General features: G+C 30.8%; 1 protein-coding gene across 1 annotated transcript; it reads right to left on the minus strand.

The window, feature by feature from the left end:
• Nucleotides 1-9,114: 9,114 nt before the first annotated feature.
• On the minus strand, nt 9,115-21,529 carry LOC130826842 (tropinone reductase homolog At2g29290-like). The gene is made up of 5 exons (XM_057692437.1): nt 21,219-21,529; nt 14,606-14,813; nt 11,327-11,543; nt 9,746-9,852; nt 9,115-9,427 (listed from the first exon to the last, which is right to left on the minus strand). The coding sequence occupies exons 1-5, from the start codon at nt 21,311-21,313 to the stop codon at nt 9,236-9,238; spliced, it is 819 nt and encodes a 272-aa protein (XP_057548420.1). The 5' UTR covers nt 21,314-21,529; the 3' UTR covers nt 9,115-9,235.
• Nucleotides 21,530-21,767: the final 238 nt, after the last annotated feature.

Here is a 21,767-nt window from a genome sequence, read left to right on the forward strand (position 1 = left end):
AAACCATAAAAGAAATTTATTTGAATATCAACAAAACTCAATTCTTATAAAAAAATTTAAACTTTGTTAAAGAATATAAATCAAGAACATAACTTAATCCTTTTAACAAAATTAAGGTTTATTAAAGGATTGTTAAAGAAAATTACATAAAAATATACTCAATCCTCCTCAAAGTCATAGGATATCATCATACATAAAATGTAATTCATCTTAGAAAACCTTGTATATAAAATCTATAACTAGCAATTCAATTAGACTTACCTCTTTGATCAAAAGATTGAATGGAAGAACAAGAGAACAATTTTTTTTTTCTTGAAATGCCGAATCACAAGCCCAAAGGAGAGAATTTTTCTGATTTTTTTTTGTTCAATTGGAAGCTTAGAAGGGTGAAGAACTCAAATGGTTTTCAAAAGGATTAATAGGCAATTAAAGGATGAGCTTAATGTGCCTTAATACACACTTATGAGAGGAGTTACAAGACTCCTCCCATTCCTTCACACAACCGGTCACCCTTCCCCTTCCCTAATCTTTTATCTTTTTTAATTAATTAATTACTTAATTATATAATTGTCTATTTTTTTTGTTAAAAGCAGAAAAGAAATATTACGCAATAACAACGTATGCGATAAAACGCGTTACCGTTAAATAAACTTTCTTCGTTTCTTATAATTAACCATGTAAAATAATATAATTCAATATTACTTATTTATTTTATTTTGTTATACTTTATTTTATTATATTTTATTTTTTTTTAAACCCGATAATTGACGGGGTGTTACAGACTACCCCCCTTAAAAGAAGTTACGTCCTCGTAACTTGCATGGCAACGGAAAACGCTGAACACACATGTTATCATAACACAACACTTGCAAAAAGGCAAAACGACCAACCAAAAGATTTATCATTATTCGCGCGAAATTCCTATCGCCCTCTACCCCCCTTAAGAAGTTACGTCCCCGTAATGCTACTAACCTGAAAGAGGTGATGGTACTTTTCTCGCATAGAGTCTTCCGTTTCCCATGTAGCCGCTTTATGCTCGTGATTTGACCACAGGACCTTTACCATAGTTATATTCTTTCGTCGCGTACTACGGACCTTCGTGTCCAAGATTCTGACCGGTTTCTCAGAGTAAGACAAGGATATATCCAAATCTAAAGGTTCGGGATCTAAGACATGAGAGGCTGCGACATGATATCGCTTAAGCTGAGACACATGGAATACGTCATGTACCTTTTTTCAAGGAGTTTGGAAGGGCTAACCGATAAGCCACCTTACCCACACGTTCCAAAATTTCATATGGTCCTATGAATCGAGGGCTCAACTTTCCATGAATACCAAAACGGATTACTCTGCGCATGGGTGACACGCGAAGTAATACGCGTTCGCCCACGGTGAACTCTTCTGGTCGTCGCTTCAAATCAGCATAAGACTTTTGACGATCCTGTGCCGCTTTTAAACGATCCCTTATCAACTTCACTTTTGCAGTCATCTGAAATAACAACTCAGGTCCCAAGGTCATCGCTTCGGTGAAATCATCCCAATAAACCGGACTACGACAACGACGCCCATACAAAGCCTCAAATGGAGCCATCTGTATAGATGCCTGATAACTGTTGTTGCAAGAAAATTCGACCAGGTCCAAATATTCATCCCACGACCCTTGCCATTCCATGGCAATAGCACGCAACATATCTTCTAGAATCTGATTTATCCGTTTCGTCTGCCCATCCGTCTGTGGGTGGGAAGACGTACTATAAAGTAACGTAGTGCCCATTGCCTGATGCAAGGTTTGCCAAAATTGTGACAAATACCGTGTATCTCTATCGGACACAATAGCACGGGGCACACAATGAAATCGCACGACATATTTAATGTAAGCTCGAGCTAACTGTTCCATCTCCCAACGACAACTAATAGGGATGAAACGGGCTGACTTAGTCAAACGGTCCACTATGACCCATGATGCATCATTTCCCGCCTTCGTCTGGGGTAAACCCACAATAAAATCCATAGAGATATCATCCCACTTCCATACCGGTATCTCCAAAGGTTGTAGTAAACCTCCTGGTCTTTTATGCTCACTTTTAACCTTTTGACAAGTCTAACAGGGCGAGGCATAATCTGCAATATCCTTCTTCATCCCAGACCACCAAAACATTAGCTTAAGGTCTTGATACATTTTGTCACCGCCCAGATGGACTGAAAATTTTGTACAATGGGCCTCATCCAAGATACGTTCCTTCAAAGATTCTTCCCCTGTCGGCAAATACGGATAGATTTTAACCTTGCAACTGGAGCGAAAGTATCGTCATAATCTATACCTTCTTCTTGATTATAAACTTGAGCTACCAACCTTGTTGTATTCCTTATAATGTCTCCATCCTCATTGAGCTTATTGCGAAAGACCCATCTAGTTCCAATAATTGTACGGTCTGGTGGCCTTTCAACTAGATCCCAAACTTTGTTTCTTTTGAATTCATTTAATTCATTTTGCATAGCAATGATCCACTCTGGTTCTTGTATTGGAAAATGCACATAAATTTTTAAGAGATGATCGAGTTTGAGTACCTTTGTTTGGACACTTATGATGTTTTCTGGTGGATGTTGAGGTGACATTCTAAGTCTTCTACGTAATATGGATGGTGTGAAATCATTCAAAGAACTTGTACCTACTTCCATTGAGGGATTTCTAATTGGTGTGTCTAATCAGTACGTTTAGGAGCTGTCTCTAGGTCTTGAGAATGGGTCTCAAGATCAGGCTGTGAGTCTTCAATGTTTTCAACCTGTTTTTCTTCAACCTCATCAAGACTTTGTATAGTATCCTGCATGTTTTTCTTTTTATCTTGATTAAGATCATTGGCATCCAATTCATCATCACTTATATCATCATAATGTTTGTTAAGGTTTAACTCTTTAAATCCTTCACTTAATATTCCATTGTCGGATTCATCAAATACTACATGTATACTTTCCTCAACCATACTTGTACGCTTATTTAGAACTCTATAAGCTTTACTATTTAATAAGTATCCAAGAAATATTTTTTCAACACTTCTAGCATCAAATTTACCTAGATTGTCCTTACCATTATTATGGATAAAACATTTGTAACCAAATGGTCTAAGGAAGGCTATGTTTGGTTTTCTTCCTTTAAATAACTCGTAGGGTGTTTTCTTTAGTATAGGTCTAATGAGACACCTATTTAAGACATAATTTGTTGTGTTAAAAGCCTTGGCCTAATGTTTGGCTAATCTCTTTTCTATAAGCATTGTCCTAGCCATTTCCTCTAAAGTTCGATTTTTCTTTTCAACCACACCGTTTTGTTGGGGTGTCCTAGGAGCTGAAAAGTTATAGGTTATACCGTATTTTTCACAAAAGGAATCAAAGCCTAATTAAAGCCTAATTGATCAAACTCTCTCACATGATCACTTCTAATCGAGACTATTGGAAGATTTAGCTGAGTTCGTATTTCTTTACAACGTCTTGAGAATGGTTTCAAGGCTTCACTTTTATCCTTCAAAAAATCAACCCACGTAAATCTAGAATAATCAATAACTGTAACTAGAATGTAAGATTTACCTCATATGCTCCATACACGTATTGGACCACATAAATCAATATGTAAAAGTTCACATGGTCTTGAAGGGCTTACCATTTTCTTCGGTTTAAATGAACTTCTTACTTGTTTTCCTCTAATGCATGATATGAATATTGATGTGACCAAGACGTCTATGCCATAGTTTTGGATCATCTGACATAGCCTTCAAGCACTTGAAATTTTGAGCTGCAATTTCGTTAGTATTCAAAGCATAAACATTATCATGTCTAAGGGTGGTAATAAATGTATCTCCGGTGTTAGGGTTTTTAACAACACATTTTTCTTTATCAAAGATTACTTGATTACCTTTATCACATAGTTGAGACACACTTAGCAAATTAAATTTTAGACCTTCAACTAAATAGACATTATGAATAGTTTTAGAGCGATTCTTACCAACTTTGCCAACACCTAAAATTTTGCATTTACCTTTGTCTCCTAGGGTGATCGAGCCATTGCATCTTTCTTTAATTTCAGAAAATAAAGAAATTTTACCACTCATATGTCTCGAGCATCCACTATCTAAGATCCACTTTTGCTTTTCCTACAAAACAAAAAATAACCTTTCTCAACTTTACTTAACCAACCAAGTGACAAATTTGGGACCATATTCGGGGTAAACCATATTGGGTGATCTTGTCCCTTTAGAAACCCATATTTTCTTTATCTGCTCACGTAATTCAAAAGGAAAGGAATTCTTAATAATATAATTGTCCTTACGTCTGTAGGGACATGAAAACTTAAAATGTCCTTCTTTGTAACAAAATGAGCAAGTAGGTATACGTCAATGTTTGTATGCACTCTTGACAAATGTGGTTTTACTCTTGTAGTTACGTGTAACATTATTATAACCTATACCACATTTATCATTGAATCCTTTTTGACGTGTAATCATTTTCGTAAATTTAGATTCGGAGTCATTTAGCTTTGTTAAGGCTTGTAAGCTTTTCTCAGACTCATGTTTCAGAGTCTTGAGCTCTAATACCAATTAAAAGTTGATAGGAGGTCGAATACTCTCTAGAGAGGGGATGAATAGAGAGTATGTCCGTATAAAATTTTTGTCTGGAAGGTTAGCTCAAGAGCTTGGGTGACCTTTCAAAACTGTATTCTGGAACATTTTTAGGTCGATTAATAAAACTATAACGTATGTGCAGAAATAGACTTAAACAATAACACACGATATGTTAAAGAGGTTCGGTTCTAAGCAACCTATGCCTATGGGTTCTCTTCCAACCCTTAGGATTCAACGCCTTTTATTAATAGACTTTAAGACAAACTAGAAAATCTTTCTATCTTCTCTCACCACGTTCTTCCACTTGAAAAACGTCTTACAAGTCCCTTAATAAAAGCAAATCCCAATCTCACAATAGAGATTACAAGTTGAACACTTTAAAAAGTATTCTAAGGTTAGGCGTATTAATCTATGAAAATTCTAACTCTTTTTGTAGCAGGAGTGGCACTCTCGATACATAATTAACATTAATAATTATACTTAAGATAAATAATGCGGAAGTGTAAAACGCTGAACTGCTAAAAACCATTTAAACTAAAATCGTTCAAAACATAAGTAAAAAAAAATATATCTTACAATTGAGAAAATATAAAATAAGGTTTACTTAAATACGAAAAAAAACATAAGTACAATATAGTCATCAAGTAAAGTCATTGAAGCTAAGTCCTCGATAGAATAATTAAAGTTGCGGCCTGGATCGAAACCTGAGCTAAATTTTCCTGCAAAATACTGTCATCCATAATACAGATGACAGCCGATTAAATCGGTCAGCGATAAAGCCGAGTACAATTTTCTCAACAAGCTTATGATGCGATAGTTAAATCATGCTTACAAAATAATCATCAAGCACAATATAGATGGTTATTACTCATTATTGACCTTTACTAAGCCATTAAGTTACATTCTCAATACTTGCAGAAGTTCATTACTGCTACTAAATACTTGGTAACCTTAATTCTTATTTAATCAAATTCAATTAAGCCTCATAACTTTACCATCATAGCACATCACAAGATCACAACAATAATGAAAACTGATATATGTAAGGGTCTGGTTAGGTGAGGACCGTAGTCCTAAACCCTAACTGTGGTGGGAGTTGTCACTCCTCTCAATACTGTTATGCTCCAGACTTCAGCGGATGGGTTTTTCTTGGACCCCCTGTCTGACACCACATTTTACGTGCCGGCTAACACGGACACCGGGATTTTACATGCCGGTCCATGGTTCGACATTACCTTACTATCAGAGTCATACAATCAATATCATGCAATATCAAACAAGACTCTAAACTGAAATAGTTTACATTCTTATAAGTCAAACTGGCACTAGTCAAATTTTTGACAATTCTACCCTTTTAATAGAAACAAATTACTAGTATCTAATAAATTAATATTAATTAAATAACAAATTTTCATAGCTATACTAAGATTCCTGAGGCTCAATTAAGTCATTATTATGTCATAAATAATCATAAAAGTCAAGAGTAATATTAATAACGTATTTTATCAAATAATCAATAAATAGTAAAACGGATCTATCATAACTAAGAAAACATAATCCGACAAGTTATTAAAGGTCCAAAATCTAAATGAAATGAGTTTTCGAGAAAAACAACGCTAAGCATTTTAACAAATTTGTTTGACTATTTTACCAACAAACCGATTAAAAATTTATCAAAACACCAAGATGATATGGAATCATTTTAAAGACATAAGTTTATTTAACTAGTAAAAATTCATATATATCTATATTATCATATTAATCAAAAATTTCCATATATATGACTTTTTTTTTTCGAGTGTCCCAAAAGTATTATTGTTTTGACAAAAATATCACTAAACTGGATATGACTTTAATATTACCATGTAAAGTTTAAATGACTAAAATAAAATCATGTTGATCATGCTTTTATATTATCATGTAACCATAAATAAATATCACATAACGAGAGAGTTAAGAAAATGTGTACCATTTTCCTCCAAAGGTGGTGCTAAACCAAGTAAGAGAATAACAATAGGAAAATAAGAACTTAAAGAAATAAGCTCCAAAAGAGAAAGTCTTCAAGGCTCCAAGCTTCAAAGAAGTAGATCTTCAATTACCCAAAAGAAAATGATATCCAAGCTCCAAAAGATAATTCTTGACTTTTCAAAAGTTGATGATTAGTGGCTTAAGAAGTGATAAGATCAAGCTTCATCTTCATTTGATTCTTCAACAAATAAAAAGGGTATAAAGTTAGTAAGATGTTAATGAAGAGAAGATATAAGAAAGAATGGTAGAAAGATTTGATGATGGGGGTGCAAGTGATCTCATGGCTAAAGAGGGGTATTTATAATGGATTTTGCGCAACTTTTTAGTTCATAAGATTGTATGAAAAAGAAGGTTAACTTGTGTAAGTGATTTAGAGTGTGTAAGTGGATGTGTAAGAGTTTGGAGTGTAAAAGAAGGTTAACTTGTGTAAGGGAATGGTGATAGCTTGTGTAAGTGATGAACATTATGGATTGATGTAGAAAGGATTTTGGTTCATCAAATTTTTGTTCTAGTTTATACTAGTGAAATGTTTTAGATTAATGGGAAAGTATGATTAAGGTTTGATTATGAAAATATGATAGTTTACTTAGAAAATTTTGGTTAAAACTATATTTAAAGGTAATAAGAAAAAATATAGTTACTTTTTAGGTATAAAATAATTAAATCAAAGTTGTAAGGTTAAAATGATAAGTAGTAAAGTTAGTTTAAGGAAACGAAATTGAAACGTAACGTTTTAATAAAACCGTAAATATAATATTAAAATTTTACTTTTTGTAGTATAAAATAATAAAATAATATTTTAGTGCTTATAAAGAAATTTAAGAATATATATAAATTTAAGTTTAATATTTGGAAGAAATTACAAAATCGGAATAAGGTTTAGGAATTAAAGGTGATTTGAATTAGATAACCAAGGGATTAGGAATTCGAAACAAAATTTCAGAATAATTAATCGGAAGATTAAGATTAAGAAATTTGAGCCTGTTACACTTTTTAACACTTACTCCTATTACAAATTGTAAGCGCTAGATGAGCTAAGAATTAGAACTCTTTTGAATACTTAGAGAATAGTAGATCTTATTTCCACAAGAGAGAAAATTGTAAGAAGAGGTGCAATCTTAATTCTTGAACGAAGCCTTGTATTTATATATGTCACGCCTCAACATATCCTTGAAAAACAAGAAAGCTTCATCCGTCAATTTCGTTGATCTGGTTAATCTGTGCCAGTCTTCAAGATCTTGAACTTTAACTCAAACTGACGTTGCACTGACACCTCATATAACTACGTCATTGCGTGCTATTTTTAGTTATTAACAACCAATGCTGTGCTGCCACATTAGAACTCATACAAGATATTGCTGCCACATAATTATCTTAAAAACATTTAAACTTATTTCAAACCTTATAAATTCATCCTTAAGATAAACTTAAGTCATTTAAACGTATTTCAAGCATATGTCAATCTTAGCTAGTTTATCAAATAATCTACCAACATTTAAAATATTTTGAACTTAAAATATATATAAATTATTCATATTTAATATGATTTTGGACCAACTTAAACAACTAAATATAATTACTTTTATTTGTTTAATTAATATGTGTTTTGAATTATCATCATTTAAGAGATTTGTGTCTTTAGATATCATAAGACTTAGGGAATTATGGTAGTGTTATCTTTTTTATGGACAAACGGGAGCTTGAAGGATTATATTCGTGGAACAATCTAACAATACATATTAAATATTATAGGATTGATATGGAGATATAAGTTGTACATATAAAATGCGCACGTTGGTTGCTAGAGAATACCGTACATTTCTGAACTAATAAGATCAGACTTAAAAAACATAAGTGCATAATCCTAAGAGGTCACACAAAATAGTTAAAAGATCAATTTTTAACAAGTTAATAATATTACATTGAGAGTACTCTATTAAACTTTATAGTTGAATAGGTTTATTTCAAAGGGAATTTTCAATTATGATCTTACCTTTTATTATAAATAGGAATGATAATTCGATAGAAATAATTGACTGAAAGATAAAATTTAAATGAAAACTTGTTTCTTTTATTAATATTTTTCGCGGTGCTATCATACTATTGATCTAGTTTAAGTAAACTAATTAGAAGTATCTTATTTGATACTAATCTCTGAGTCGATAGCATTCTGCAGTACTCAGTCCCTATATGGTAGTAGAAGTCACGCATCAAAGTTTGTCGGTTTTTAACTCATATTATTGATTTATGTAATATGAAAACATGTTTTTCTTTGTTATAGAAGTTTAACATTTGTTGTTATATTCTACTTCTATGAGTTACTACTGTAGATTAACTTAAAAGAGTGGGATAATAGGTTGAAATCTAAAAATGCTGCTCAAAATTTTATCTAACTTTTGAATTTTCGACTAACAAGAAAGTCGACTTTGAACAAGCTGAAAAAAATATAAAACTATTATTTATCTATTCAACTAACTAACAACCAAAAACCAACAAACTTCATTTATTAACTCATTGATTTTTGTCTTATGTTGTTCCAAATCGAAGATAGAAAAAAATATACATTATTTTATAAACTTGAGGGGTAACTTCTACTATTACCGATATTGGCAATAGTTTAATCCGTTAATAGTGAAACCACCATCAACACAAATGGTCTGGCCAGTAATGTAAGAAGCAGCAGGCATACATAGAAAGGCAACTAAACTAGAAACCTCATCCATTTCTCCGGTTCTTCCAAGTGGAGTTCTTTCTTCTACAGCTTCTAGATATTCTGGGTCACTAAGAACCTATCATATTCACATATACATTAGAAGAAAGGAAGATAATAAAATGTAACAAACATTGATAATTATATGATAAATAAATTAAAAAGTAAAATTAAGAAGTAAGCCCAGTTAAAAGAGTTGAATAATAAAATATTTTCATGTTCGGGTAGTCGATTTTAAATTATCGATACTAACATTTTGTTAGCAATTTCTGCACTGATGTTTTTGTTGTTCATATTTCACATTATATTTTCTATATTTTACTTTCTACATCGAAAAAGTAAAAATAATAGAACAATTGAACATTTAAAAGATATTATGCTTGATATATAACATTACCTTTTCAGTAAGAGGGGTTTTGATGAACCAAGGTGCAACAGAATTGATTCTAATATTATCCTTTGCCCATTCACATGCCAAATTTTTTGCTAATTGATTCATTGCACCTGCACACAATATATTTGATAGATGTTTCAAATTGTAATCAATTTATTGTAATAAACATAATTTTTGTAACAAGAAATTATTTTATTATTCGAGATTATAAATATATATTTATACTCTCTCCATTCCATTTTGTTTGTCCAGTTTAAGTTTTTTCCACTTTATGAATGATAATTTTAAATTTGATTTTTAAAGTATAAAGTCAAGACAAAATATATTCATGTGGGACCTTGTTAGATTCGTTTTGATGAAAATTTTAATATATAATTTTTACAATTTTTTATTATGCGTAATATGAGTTATCGAGGCTCAAAATTTGCATTGAAATAAGTGAAAAATTAAATAAACAAACAAAAAGAAACGGAGTGAGTATATATATATATATGTGTGTGTGTGTGTGTGTGTGTGTGTGTATAGAGGAGAGATCAATTGAGCAGAGGTTGAAAATCAGAAGGGTAAGATTAAGCCAAAGATTATGTTTGCTAAAGGTATGAAAATAATGGTGAATAAATTCGAATATCCAAGCTGAAACATTCAATCGGATCTTATATATAATTTCGATTATCGAAACAATTTGAATCGAATATTTAAAATGTCCGATATTTTGTGCACATAAAGCATTAGCAAACATTAATTTCGAAGCTTTAAGGTTGTCTTACGCCTATTTATGCGACTCACCATTTCAAATTAAATCAGTTTCAACCTTTTTCCCCAAAATATGAACCCTAACTCTACTATCTTTAAGGGAAAAGGTAGAAACTGATAGAATTAGAAATGGTGAGTCGTATGAATAGGCATATAGTAGCGTTAAAGCTTCGAAATTAACATTTGCAAACATTTTATGAGCAAAAAAGGTTACGATGGAACAATTGGTATACCTTAGGGCACCGCATGGATTTTTTCAAAGTTTTAGTTACCACATGGAAAACCAAATACCTCATGGTTACCACGTGGAATTTCTCATAATTTTTTCATCAAATATAATTCTTTTCTTATTAGTATCTGATATCTGAATTTTCTAATAACATGCGGATATTTAATATCTGATACATGAGAATCTGAACAATGTCGAATATTCGCATGATTTAATCACACAAATTTGATATGCGAATATGTATCTGAAATCTGAATTTTGAACTGCTATCCGATGTGAACTAGATCAGAATTTCGAATTGGATATCAAATCGAATCATCAGATTTTCTGTCATTATATAGTTTTGCTCAGTCCTAAAAAAAATAGAAAAAATTTCACAACACTATTGTAGGATAGGGTGAACACTTATTTTCTACATGTGTGGTGAAACGACTCAATTGTGACTCTTCTTTATTATTTGTTACACAATTCAATTGTGACTCTTCTTTATTATTTGTTACACAATTCAGTTATAATTGTGATTTTTATCGAATGACCCGGGTTATTGCCTATGCAAGGATATAGATTGCTCCATACAAAGAAATTGATTAGAAAATTGATACCTTTTGTAGTGCTATATAGAGAGCCAACATTGACAGCAACAACACCAGCAACAGAAGACATAAAGATAATACTACCAAACCCAGATGCTTTGAGAAGAGGATGTGCAAGTTGGCTTAAATGGTAAGTTGACTCAAGGTTGGTGCTCATAACAATTGCATAATCTTCAGCTGTGACCTTCTCTGTGGGCTTTATGATGGCGGTTCCTACGTTGTTCACCTACATATATATACGATTTAGTAAAAGATAGAAAGGTTTGCTCCTATCCGGAATGTTTATAAGCTTAGCTTATATTTCTCTTACTTAATATGATGATTAATATCTAATACGTACATTAGTTATTTATACTTTTTGATATCATATAATTTTCTAAAAAAACTAAAATGTTTTTTTGTGTTATCTTTATGTAGCCTATAGCTAGATAGAAAAATTTTATGGGTTAATGCAGGATTCAAGGCCAACTTTTATATAAGCGAATCATTAGCGACGGTTCAGGGCCCTATTATTTTAAGGGGCCTAAATTTTGTATTATTGTTAATTTTTTTTTATCCATTAAAAAAGAGCTATATTACTTCACATAGATGAAAAAATAATAGTATAATAAATGACAATAATTTTTCATATTTGATGATCATTCATGACCTTGTTAATGGCTAGTTAATTATTTATATTTGGATTATTTTTTGGTGGATATAATTTGCTATATTTTTCTTTGATTTTCAAAATGTTTAAGTAACCAAGTAACAATATTTTTTTTAAACCTTTCAAAAAAAAAAAAAACTCATATTTTAAGAGCACATTGTTTTGCTTTCACTTAGGGCTCAAAAAATATCTAAAGACGACCCTAATTGGCTAATGTCATGATTAAAATTAACCAATCTATAATTTTAGTACTCCCAAAAATTAATTAAACTAAGTAATATATCATTTTTAAAACAAAATAAATTGAGTGATTATGACTTATTAGAATGAGTTATATTAAATATATTATGAATCCCACTCTATTACATAACGTAAATATATTTTTTTAAAAATAATCAGTTAGAAATATTTGCTGCATAGGATGATATGGATAAGTTAAGAAATAACTTGGCATATACATGTAATAAATTCTACCCAACATAGAAAACAGGTGGTTTAAGTTTGAGTATTAAAATTGAACATTTAAGGATTTTTTGGGTGGAAATTATTTTTAAATAACAACTTAATTAAAGATCATTTAAATTCTTCAAGATTAAGGAAATAAAGATGAATGGCTATTGTGAGCAATTAATTGTTTATTATTCAAATGTCATAATTGATAATTATTAAATATGAGTTTTAGCCTTTTTATTATAGCGTTTTAGAATAGTAGTACTAAGAAAATACTCCCCACATTTCCTAATAAAGTTAACACAATGAATATTTACAGGAATTCAGAAATATAGAATATTTTAAATACTGGATATATTATTTAATTGAAATTTTGGAAGAAAAATAGGGATTATAAACATCAAAAAAAATATTAAAAGAAAGTTAATGGAAAAAATATAGGGATCACAACTAATAAGAAAATATTTTTATATAGTTAGTGAGAAACATGTAGGGACCATTAGAAATATAAAAATGTTAAAATAAAGATAGTGGGAAACATATAAGGACCATAAACAATATAAAATAAGTGAGGATAAATAATGTTATTCTTGTCCAAAATTTATGACATAAATAGAAATATTCTTTATTGGAACAATAAATAAAACACTTTAGAATGACAATTGCAAACTGTTTTAAATAACAGAGGGGGTAGTAATAGTATAAAAAGAATACAAAGATGAGGAAAGAGAAATAACATTGCTAGAATAGCTCGTCTTGTATGAGACCCGTTCACAATGAGATTGGTCCATATAATAGCCCAGTTCTTCAATTATTTACTTTAAGATCATAAGTAATCATATTAAGGTTATAAGTAATCACAATAAGCTTATTTCCTATATAAAACTAGTTAACTTATGAAAATTTTTTAAATTAAGGACTGACAATAAGAGGTGTTCAAAAAAGACCCGATTATCCGATATTTACCCATTCTTGTAACCAAACCCGATTTTACCGACTTTAAAAATTATTTACAATTATATAAAACTCAATATAGACACAAAACCCGATTTTGAATCGACGAAACACTGAAATTAGAAATCAACACGATGACTCGAATGAACACCTTTACTACAACTCAACTGGACATCATAAAAAATTATATTCACGAAATGGAGTTTAAAGCTTCGATATAATTATCTCTTTTGAAAAAAATATCATGTATTTTTTTACTCTATTATTTGCCTAGCAAGTCCCAAAAGAAAGACTATTCAAATTAAGATAACAAAAATATAAATACACACACTAATTAAGGATGAATGTAAACTATAAAAGATAAAAAGTAATAATGACATTATTATATAGCTTTTCTAGTTTATTAAAAATATAATTGCTTACATAAGGATTTGAGCCCTTAACCTGATATATATATATATATATATATATATATATATATATATATATATATATATATATATATATATATATATATATATATATATATATATATATATATATATATATATATATATATATATATATATATATATATATATATATATATATATATATATATATATATATATATATATATATATATATATATATATATATATATATATATATATATATATATATATATATATATATATATATGTTTTTTATTCAATTCACATCCCTAGCTAAAGAAAGATAAAAATATGTTTGTTAAATCTTGCATGTATTTTCATTTTAAGGCGCACATATAACTTTCACAATATTAATTCTATTAAAATGACCCACATAGATAATCAACAGTGTAGACAATATTTAAAACCTATTATTCCACTCATTTCACCAATAATCTTGATTTGGACATAAAAATAGGTTTTCAAATAATCGACTTATTTATTAAGATGGAGAAGTAAACATTTCTATATACGATAGATTGAGTATATAAATTTTCACAGCAAATCTCCTTGAACTTGTAAAATTTTCATATGACATTATATGACATATTGAACGTTTAAATAATTTTTGTCATGAAAATTTATTAAATTTTTTTAGTAAGAAATAACAAATTAAGAAATTGGTTATGTTGGATCAAATGCATTTTTTGTCAAGCTATCTTATTGAGACTCTTGTGTAATTTAATTTGGCCTCATATCATTATCCATAAAATAGTCACCCAATTCAAATGTTGGCCCTTCCTATTGAACAATTCTACTCACCAGGATATTAAGCTTTCCTTGGAACTTAGAGGAGGCGAGTTCCATTAATTTTTCTCGTTCAACACGAGAAGATACATCACAAATAGATGAACTAACTTGAAAACCTTTTTTATCCCAATTATCTTTGCAAGCTTTGAGTTCAGACTCATTTCTAGCGCATGTATGAACTTTGGCTCCTAATCTACATAGTTCTTCAACAATTGCATGCCTGTAATAAACAAAATGTAAATTTAAAAATAGTGGATAGAACAAGTACGTGAATGAAATAATTGAAATGAGAAGCGTATGGCAAGCCAGATAGTGTTGATAGCTTCTTCTTTATGGGTGCGCATTTATTCATATCCAAAGTTGTTGACTTTATTTTCTCAAGAGCATAATAACTACCCTGTTTAATTAATGAATCTTGTTGGTTGTTTTAGATTTTGATAATGACTACATTTAATACTAACGACTGTATTTTAGAGATTGTGTACAGGTCAATATCCGATCTTGATAAAGATCATTGATAGTGCCTACGACTTGGTCTATGAACATTGTACATGTCAAATATATCCAAGGAAGTTAGATAAGGAAGATCATTGTAGGAAGTCAAATATAGACAAGAGGTCTACTATTCCTAAGTTTATAATCTGATGATACTTGTCGATGAGTGGAGACAGTGCTCTGTTCCCAAAACTCAAGTCTGAAAGAAACATCAGCTGAAAATTCTGTAGAAAATATTTTTCTGATTTTTTTAGTTGATGTGTGGGTAAGATTAATTGTTGCATCGTTAATTTACTAAGTTAGTTGGCAAAATATTTTATAACTACTTTTAAGAATAATCGGTACTTTTTCTTAAAGCTGGAGAAAACTTCTTCTAATTTTTCTCCACATAAATAGGCTAGAATTATTGGTTTAATCAAGAAAAACTAACTTGCCTTATTTTAGAAAGAAAAATTGTGGCTTTATTTCTTGCATATCAAGTTCCACTTACTCTTCCTTGATTTTAGGATTAAGGATGTAATGGATAATTATTACTTTCACATAGCTACGTAATGATGGCCACGGAGCGGGTTACCCGGAACTGGAATAGTTCGCGACAGGTTTGGAACCGCGGAACCATAGAACCGCTGAAAAAAACCGCTAGAACCGGACCAAAGAACCGGGAACGGGACCGGAACGGTTCACCCCGCCCAACGGTTCCTTGGAACCGGAACCGAAATCGTGCGGTTCACCCGGTCCGGCGGTTCTTTGGAACCGGTCAAAAGTAGCCGTTACTAGCCGTTGAGATTTTTCTATATATACTCCACACTTTCAATCTTTTCATTCACAATTCATCTCTTCTCCTACTCTCTCTACTTAATTACGTAATTATTCTCTTAATTACATAATTAGTCTTTTAATTATATCATAATTACATAATTAGTCTTTTAATTATTTATTTATTTCTTAATTACATTATTATTTCAATTATTATCATGTCTTCTTTTTGAGAAAAGCCTCTAAAAAGTTCTTAAAGTGGCAAAATCATTAGGAGCTTCTAGTTCCAAAAGAAAGACCACTTCAACTCCGTCGGTATCAACAACACCTTCGGTTAGTAATTATATTATGAACCAAATTATCCAGAATGGTACAACCAAGAATTACACGATTATGCAGAAGAAGTGGAAAGAGAAATACAAATTGAAGAAGAAGAAGAACAGGAACCAACGACCCTTATTGGGATACTTAGATCTCGACAATCATCAATGAGATCACATGAAGTACCACAAGAACAACAACAACAACAACAACAACAAAGATAAACTCGTGGTAAACGAGTCAATTTCAAAAGTATCGGTTAGTTTTATAATTTTATTCTTCAGATTGATTAAATATTAAATTATTATTTATTTATATATTGTAGTATTTGAGTATGTCTTTATATTTAAATTTAGATGAAGATGAACCAGTAAGACAACCTTTTTCGGCAATGCAACCTCCAAGTGATAGAGCTGTTTCACATGTGTGGTCGTATTTTATAAAACAACCAACCGACAATCCGAATGTTTTCTTATGCACTTGTCAAATTTGTGAAAGTCAACGGGTAAAGCCCTTAGTTTCATACAATTTTACCAGAGGTAAATATTTTTTAAGTGTTTATACATGATATTTATATTTTGTAAATCAAAATGTATTAAAAATTCATTTATTGTGTTTTGTGAATATGTATTTGGTGGTGGTACGGGATCTTTCAACAAACATTTGGCAAAGAAGCATGGAATCACAAAAGGAACTCATGCAGCAAGCGGCAGCGGGACCACAAGTGGAAACCGATAGTGGACAATGGACATCCCCGGTGGAGGCTGTATGCCTTTTAAATATAATCGTAATGAAATGATTGATGAATTTTCTAAAAATATGTAATTTGTGATGAGTTGACATTTAACCATGGTGAAAGTAATGCATGCGAGTATTACACTAGAAAAACTTTGCAGCCACAATATAGACTAATCCCTAGGAACACTCTTAAACGATACACAATAAAATTATTATATGAATCAAAATACTATGAATTAGTAGAAATGATCAAATCTTTAATGGTAGGGTTAGCATAACAACTGATATTTGGTCTGCTCCCCCACATTTAGAACCTTATATATGTGTAACAGCAATTGGATAGATCATAATTGGTTTATTCAAAAAAAATTAATTGCTTTTGAGTTAATGCTCGAAAAACATATAAGTGATAATATAAAATATAGATTAATAGAGATATGAAAATAATGGAACTTATTAGATAAGAAATTTTGTTGTTCTACCAATAATGCAACCGCCAACATTAAATGCTTCGAACTTTTGTATAACTAACCTGCTTTTAGTTTTATCCTTGGTGGTAGATTATTACACATACGTTGTTGTGCTCATATTGTTAACTTATCTTGCCAAGCAGGTTTTAGACAACTAAGTGATTTATTAGATCCTATTAGAAACATAGTGAAGTGGCTTAGATTATGACAGGTAAAGAGAACATATGAGCAATTATGTGACCATTATCAAGTAAAAAAAGTATATTGGTCATTAGATACTCCTACGCGTTGGGGCTCAACCCATGATTTATTAAAAAAGGCTATTGCTTATCGTCCGGTTATAACACAACTGTATATTGAGTGTACGGATATCCGTATAAGTGATGAAACATGGAAACTAGCTATAGGCGTACAGAAAATATTAGAAGCGTAGGTCCACGCAACTAAGATTTTTTCATATGTTTACGAACCAAACGTCTACTTAATAAGTGAATGTATTACTATTTTTAATCATCTTCTTAAACACTCGCATATGATACTAATATATTTTTAAAGCCGACTCTTGCAGATTTGATGGACAAGTGAAAGACGTATTTTACTGATTTTCCTTTAATTTATGTAATTGCGACATTTTTAGACCCATGTTTTAAGACGGAAAACCTTACTAAATTAATTGGATTTTACTACCAATCATTAGATTGCCCCACTAGTGATGTACATAATTATGTTGGAAATTGTAAAAAGCTTTTAGTAGAACTTTATGATCACTATTCTAGTATATATAACCCAAGTCGCGATACGTCTACTTATTATAATCCCATAATAGCTAACATAATAAGCCAAGATGATACTTTTTGTAAGAACATCTTCTTCCTCACCCTTCGCTTCAAATTTAGGACTAGATAATTATCTTAAACATCACTTTGAAATTGAACAAGGTAGTTATAATATTTTAGAATGGTGGAAAGAAAAATCAATAATATACCCCATATTATCGAGAATTGCAAAGGATATCCTTGCAATTCCTGCTTCTACTATTGCGTCGGAGTCTTCTTTTAGTGCAGGTGGAAGAGTTCTAGATGAAAAGATATCTCGTTTTGCTCTACATACTATTCAAATATGTGTTTGCAAGAAAGATTGGGATCAAGCGGAGCTCCAAACAAAAGGACTCAAGAACGATGATGATCAAGATGATGATGATCTATGGATGATGATGGATACTTCTGCATCATCGTCAGGAGCAGAATTAACGGAAGCATCTAACCAACAAGATGATGACAACGAAAACGAATAAGATCATGTATATCGGACAACGATAAATCAACATTCAACAACTACAAATAAAAGGTATGACAAAGATTTCTAGAAAATGGAGATGAACGCTCCTGCCATTAAATTACTTCACTATGGTCTTGGACCAAACGAACATAACCGTATTATGGGTTGCAAATCTGCCAAGAAGATTTTGGATCTGCTGGAAGTTACCCACGAGGGTACTAGTAAAGTAAAGTGCTCTAATAGAGACTTGCTAATGTCTAAATATGAACGGTTCGTTATAGAACCTAGAGAAAGCATCCAAGAGATGTTTATCAGGTTCACCATTATCACAAATGAACTTGTCTTCTTGAAAGAAATATTCCCGCTGATGAACAGGTTAGGAAAATTCTACGGAGTCTCTCTCAAGATGAACGTTGGAGAGCCAAAGTCATAGCCATACAGGAATCAAAAGATTTCAATATATTCAATCTGGAAGAGCTGGCTAGTTCCCTTATGACTCACGAACTACATTTGGGAACAACTGACAATTCTAGAAACAAAGGTTTGGCTCTGGCAGTGAATGATCAAGAAGAGTCAGAATATGATGAAAAAGAGGTTGCTATGTTGGTACGAAGATTTAAGAAATTCTTCAGGAATAATAGATACGTCAATCAAAGAAACAACAAAGACAAGAGATCTGCAAATTCCAAGTCCGACTACGAATGCCACAAATGTGGAGTACTGATCACTTCATCCAAGATTGCGCAACATGGAAAAAGGAAAAGGGCAAGAGAAAACCGGAAGACTACCGATAAAAGGAAATCTCAACGAAACTGACTTTTGCAAAGCTATGATTGCTGCATGGGGAGAATCCGAAATTGAAATAGAGACAGAAAACCCCGTAGAAGAAGAAACAACCAATTTATGTCTCATGGTTTCACACGACAGCAAGACTGAAAAGTTTAAAGGAAAGGAGGTAATGTCTTCTAGTTCATTTCCTTATTATCTATTTAGTTTGGATGAATATAAATTAATTGAGTTGCTTATGGAGACACAAGAAAAATTAGAAGAAAATAGTGTTAAATGTCTCTAAATTGAAAAAGACTTTAAGATTAGTAAGGACTATGTTTCCTGTGTAAATTCTTTTAGATCCTATGTTCAAACTAGATTCTTTAATTTGCTAGATCATAACATCACCTTAAAGGAAACTTTGGAAATGGTAAAACAAGAAAATATTATTCTTAATGTTGAGTTGACTCAATATAAATTATTAGGCTTAAACAAGGACTTAAACGACATATTCATTCATGATTTTAGTACTGATTTTAAAAAATTAAAAATTGACCTAGATTCCAGTAAAGCCCAAAATGAGAAATTGAAATTCGAATTAAACTCAAGAGGAAAAAGGAAAAATCTAAGATGCACCTAAATGGATTCTAGATGATAAAACGAAAAGCACCGAAGGCTTAGGTTACAATAAGAATAATAAAAAGAAAAAGGTCTATGTCGATCTACCAAGTAGTAAAGTCTATACCTTTTGTGGAAAATCTACACGTAAAATATCAATGTGCCAAAAGGGAACAGCATGATAATTCTAACGAAATTTATGTTGATCGCATCTGGATAAACAAATATGATTCATGTCTAATTGACAAGGAACCCAAGGAAGAGTGGGTTCCTAATTCTAACAATTAATTTATTTTGAAGGTTTTAGTGAGGGGGAACAACTCATAGTATCTCAACAGTGGGTGTTCGAAGTACATGATAGATGATAGATCAAAATTTCTCTCACTAGAAACCTATGATGAAGGAACTGTGACTTTCAGTGACAATATGAAAGGCGAAATCATCCAATAGATATTGTTTTTGATTGATTATTGTAAATACTTAATATCTTCACTTTTCTTTATATGTATTTATATACATACACATTCGTGCATTGAACGATATACATACTAGTATAACTTGAATATAATATACTGATATCAGTGTACGAAGCAAGCAAATCAAACACTTTCATGGAGTAATAAGTTATGAAATCAGAGTAGTAAATTGGCTCAAATAGTTTATTAAATAGAGTAAATTAAGTGTCCCATTTACTTTTGGGACACTATTTATTGATCACTTTTAAATTATGTTTTATTATTAATTTAAAAGTTAAAACATAATCATATGAGATCTTATTTAATTCGTTTTAATGTAAATTTTATTCATATCAACTTTTTATAATTTTTAATGATATATAATTTGATATATTAAAGATTGAATAAGTGTATTAGATAGAGTGTATAAAATAAATAGGACACTTAAAATGAATAAGAGGGAATACTATAATGTAGCAAATTAGCCCCATGGGTCTAATCGTCTTATATAAGCAAATGTTAAACATAATCTAGCTGGTTTCGTTAGATCCATCCTAGAACATATATTTTTAAAATCAATTTTTAATTTTACAGTTTAAAAGTATTAAAAATAAAATATTAAATTAAAGAGCATGAAAATAAAACGTTACCATTAATTTTATGATGAATACAAAGGAAGTTATAAGCATATAATTGAATTAGGAAGAGTGTGAGATAGAAACAAACCCAAGGCCTTTAGAACCACCAGTAACAAGAGCAGTCATGCCAATGAGAGACCATCGTTTATTCATGCAGCCGTCGGTGGAGTTAGACATCATCATCACTCCTTATCTGTAAACTTGAAATTTAAAAGTTATGACCTGTGTATTTTTTGTCTGAATTCTCAACACCACACATTAACTGCAATTTGCACATATTTATAGATGGGAAAGTGAGGGTCACATTCTTCACGTTTTTGGGTTCTGTTTGAAATGACCCCACTTAGTACTATTTAAAATGGGCTACTACTATTAATAAATAGTCCCCTCTATTTTAATACTTCATCTATTTTTTTTACTTGCACCACATATTTTTTCAGACTTTTTAATTTACAAATTCAATTATTAATATTTTTAATTATTTATATCCAAAAATTATGAAAATTAGAAATTAATAAAAGTTGAATTAAGAATTCAAACAAGATTTCATATGACTATGTTTTAACTTATAGATTACCGACAATATAAAAGTCAATTTGCTTGATAAATAGTGTTGAAGTCAATAATGTTGCAAGTA

The sequence above is a fragment of the Amaranthus tricolor genome, chromosome 11, assembly GCF_026212465.1.
Source record: "Amaranthus tricolor cultivar Red isolate AtriRed21 chromosome 11, ASM2621246v1, whole genome shotgun sequence".
In the NCBI taxonomy this organism is placed as follows: domain Eukaryota; kingdom Viridiplantae; phylum Streptophyta; class Magnoliopsida; order Caryophyllales; family Amaranthaceae; genus Amaranthus; species Amaranthus tricolor.

Bases quoted from the DNA above. Each gene is read 5' to 3' on its own strand.
- LOC130826842 (XM_057692437.1), bottom strand. From the start codon at position 21,313: ATGATGATGTCTAACTCCACCGACGGCTGCATGAATAAACGATGGTCT. The intron at 11,544-14,605 runs GTGAGTAGAATT...ATATATATGTAG, and splicing joins AAGGAAAGCTTAATATCCTG to GTGAACAACGTAGGAACCGC. The intron at 9,853-11,326 runs GTATCAATTTTC...TATTGTGTGCAG, and splicing joins TCTATATAGCACTACAAAAG to GTGCAATGAATCAATTAGCA.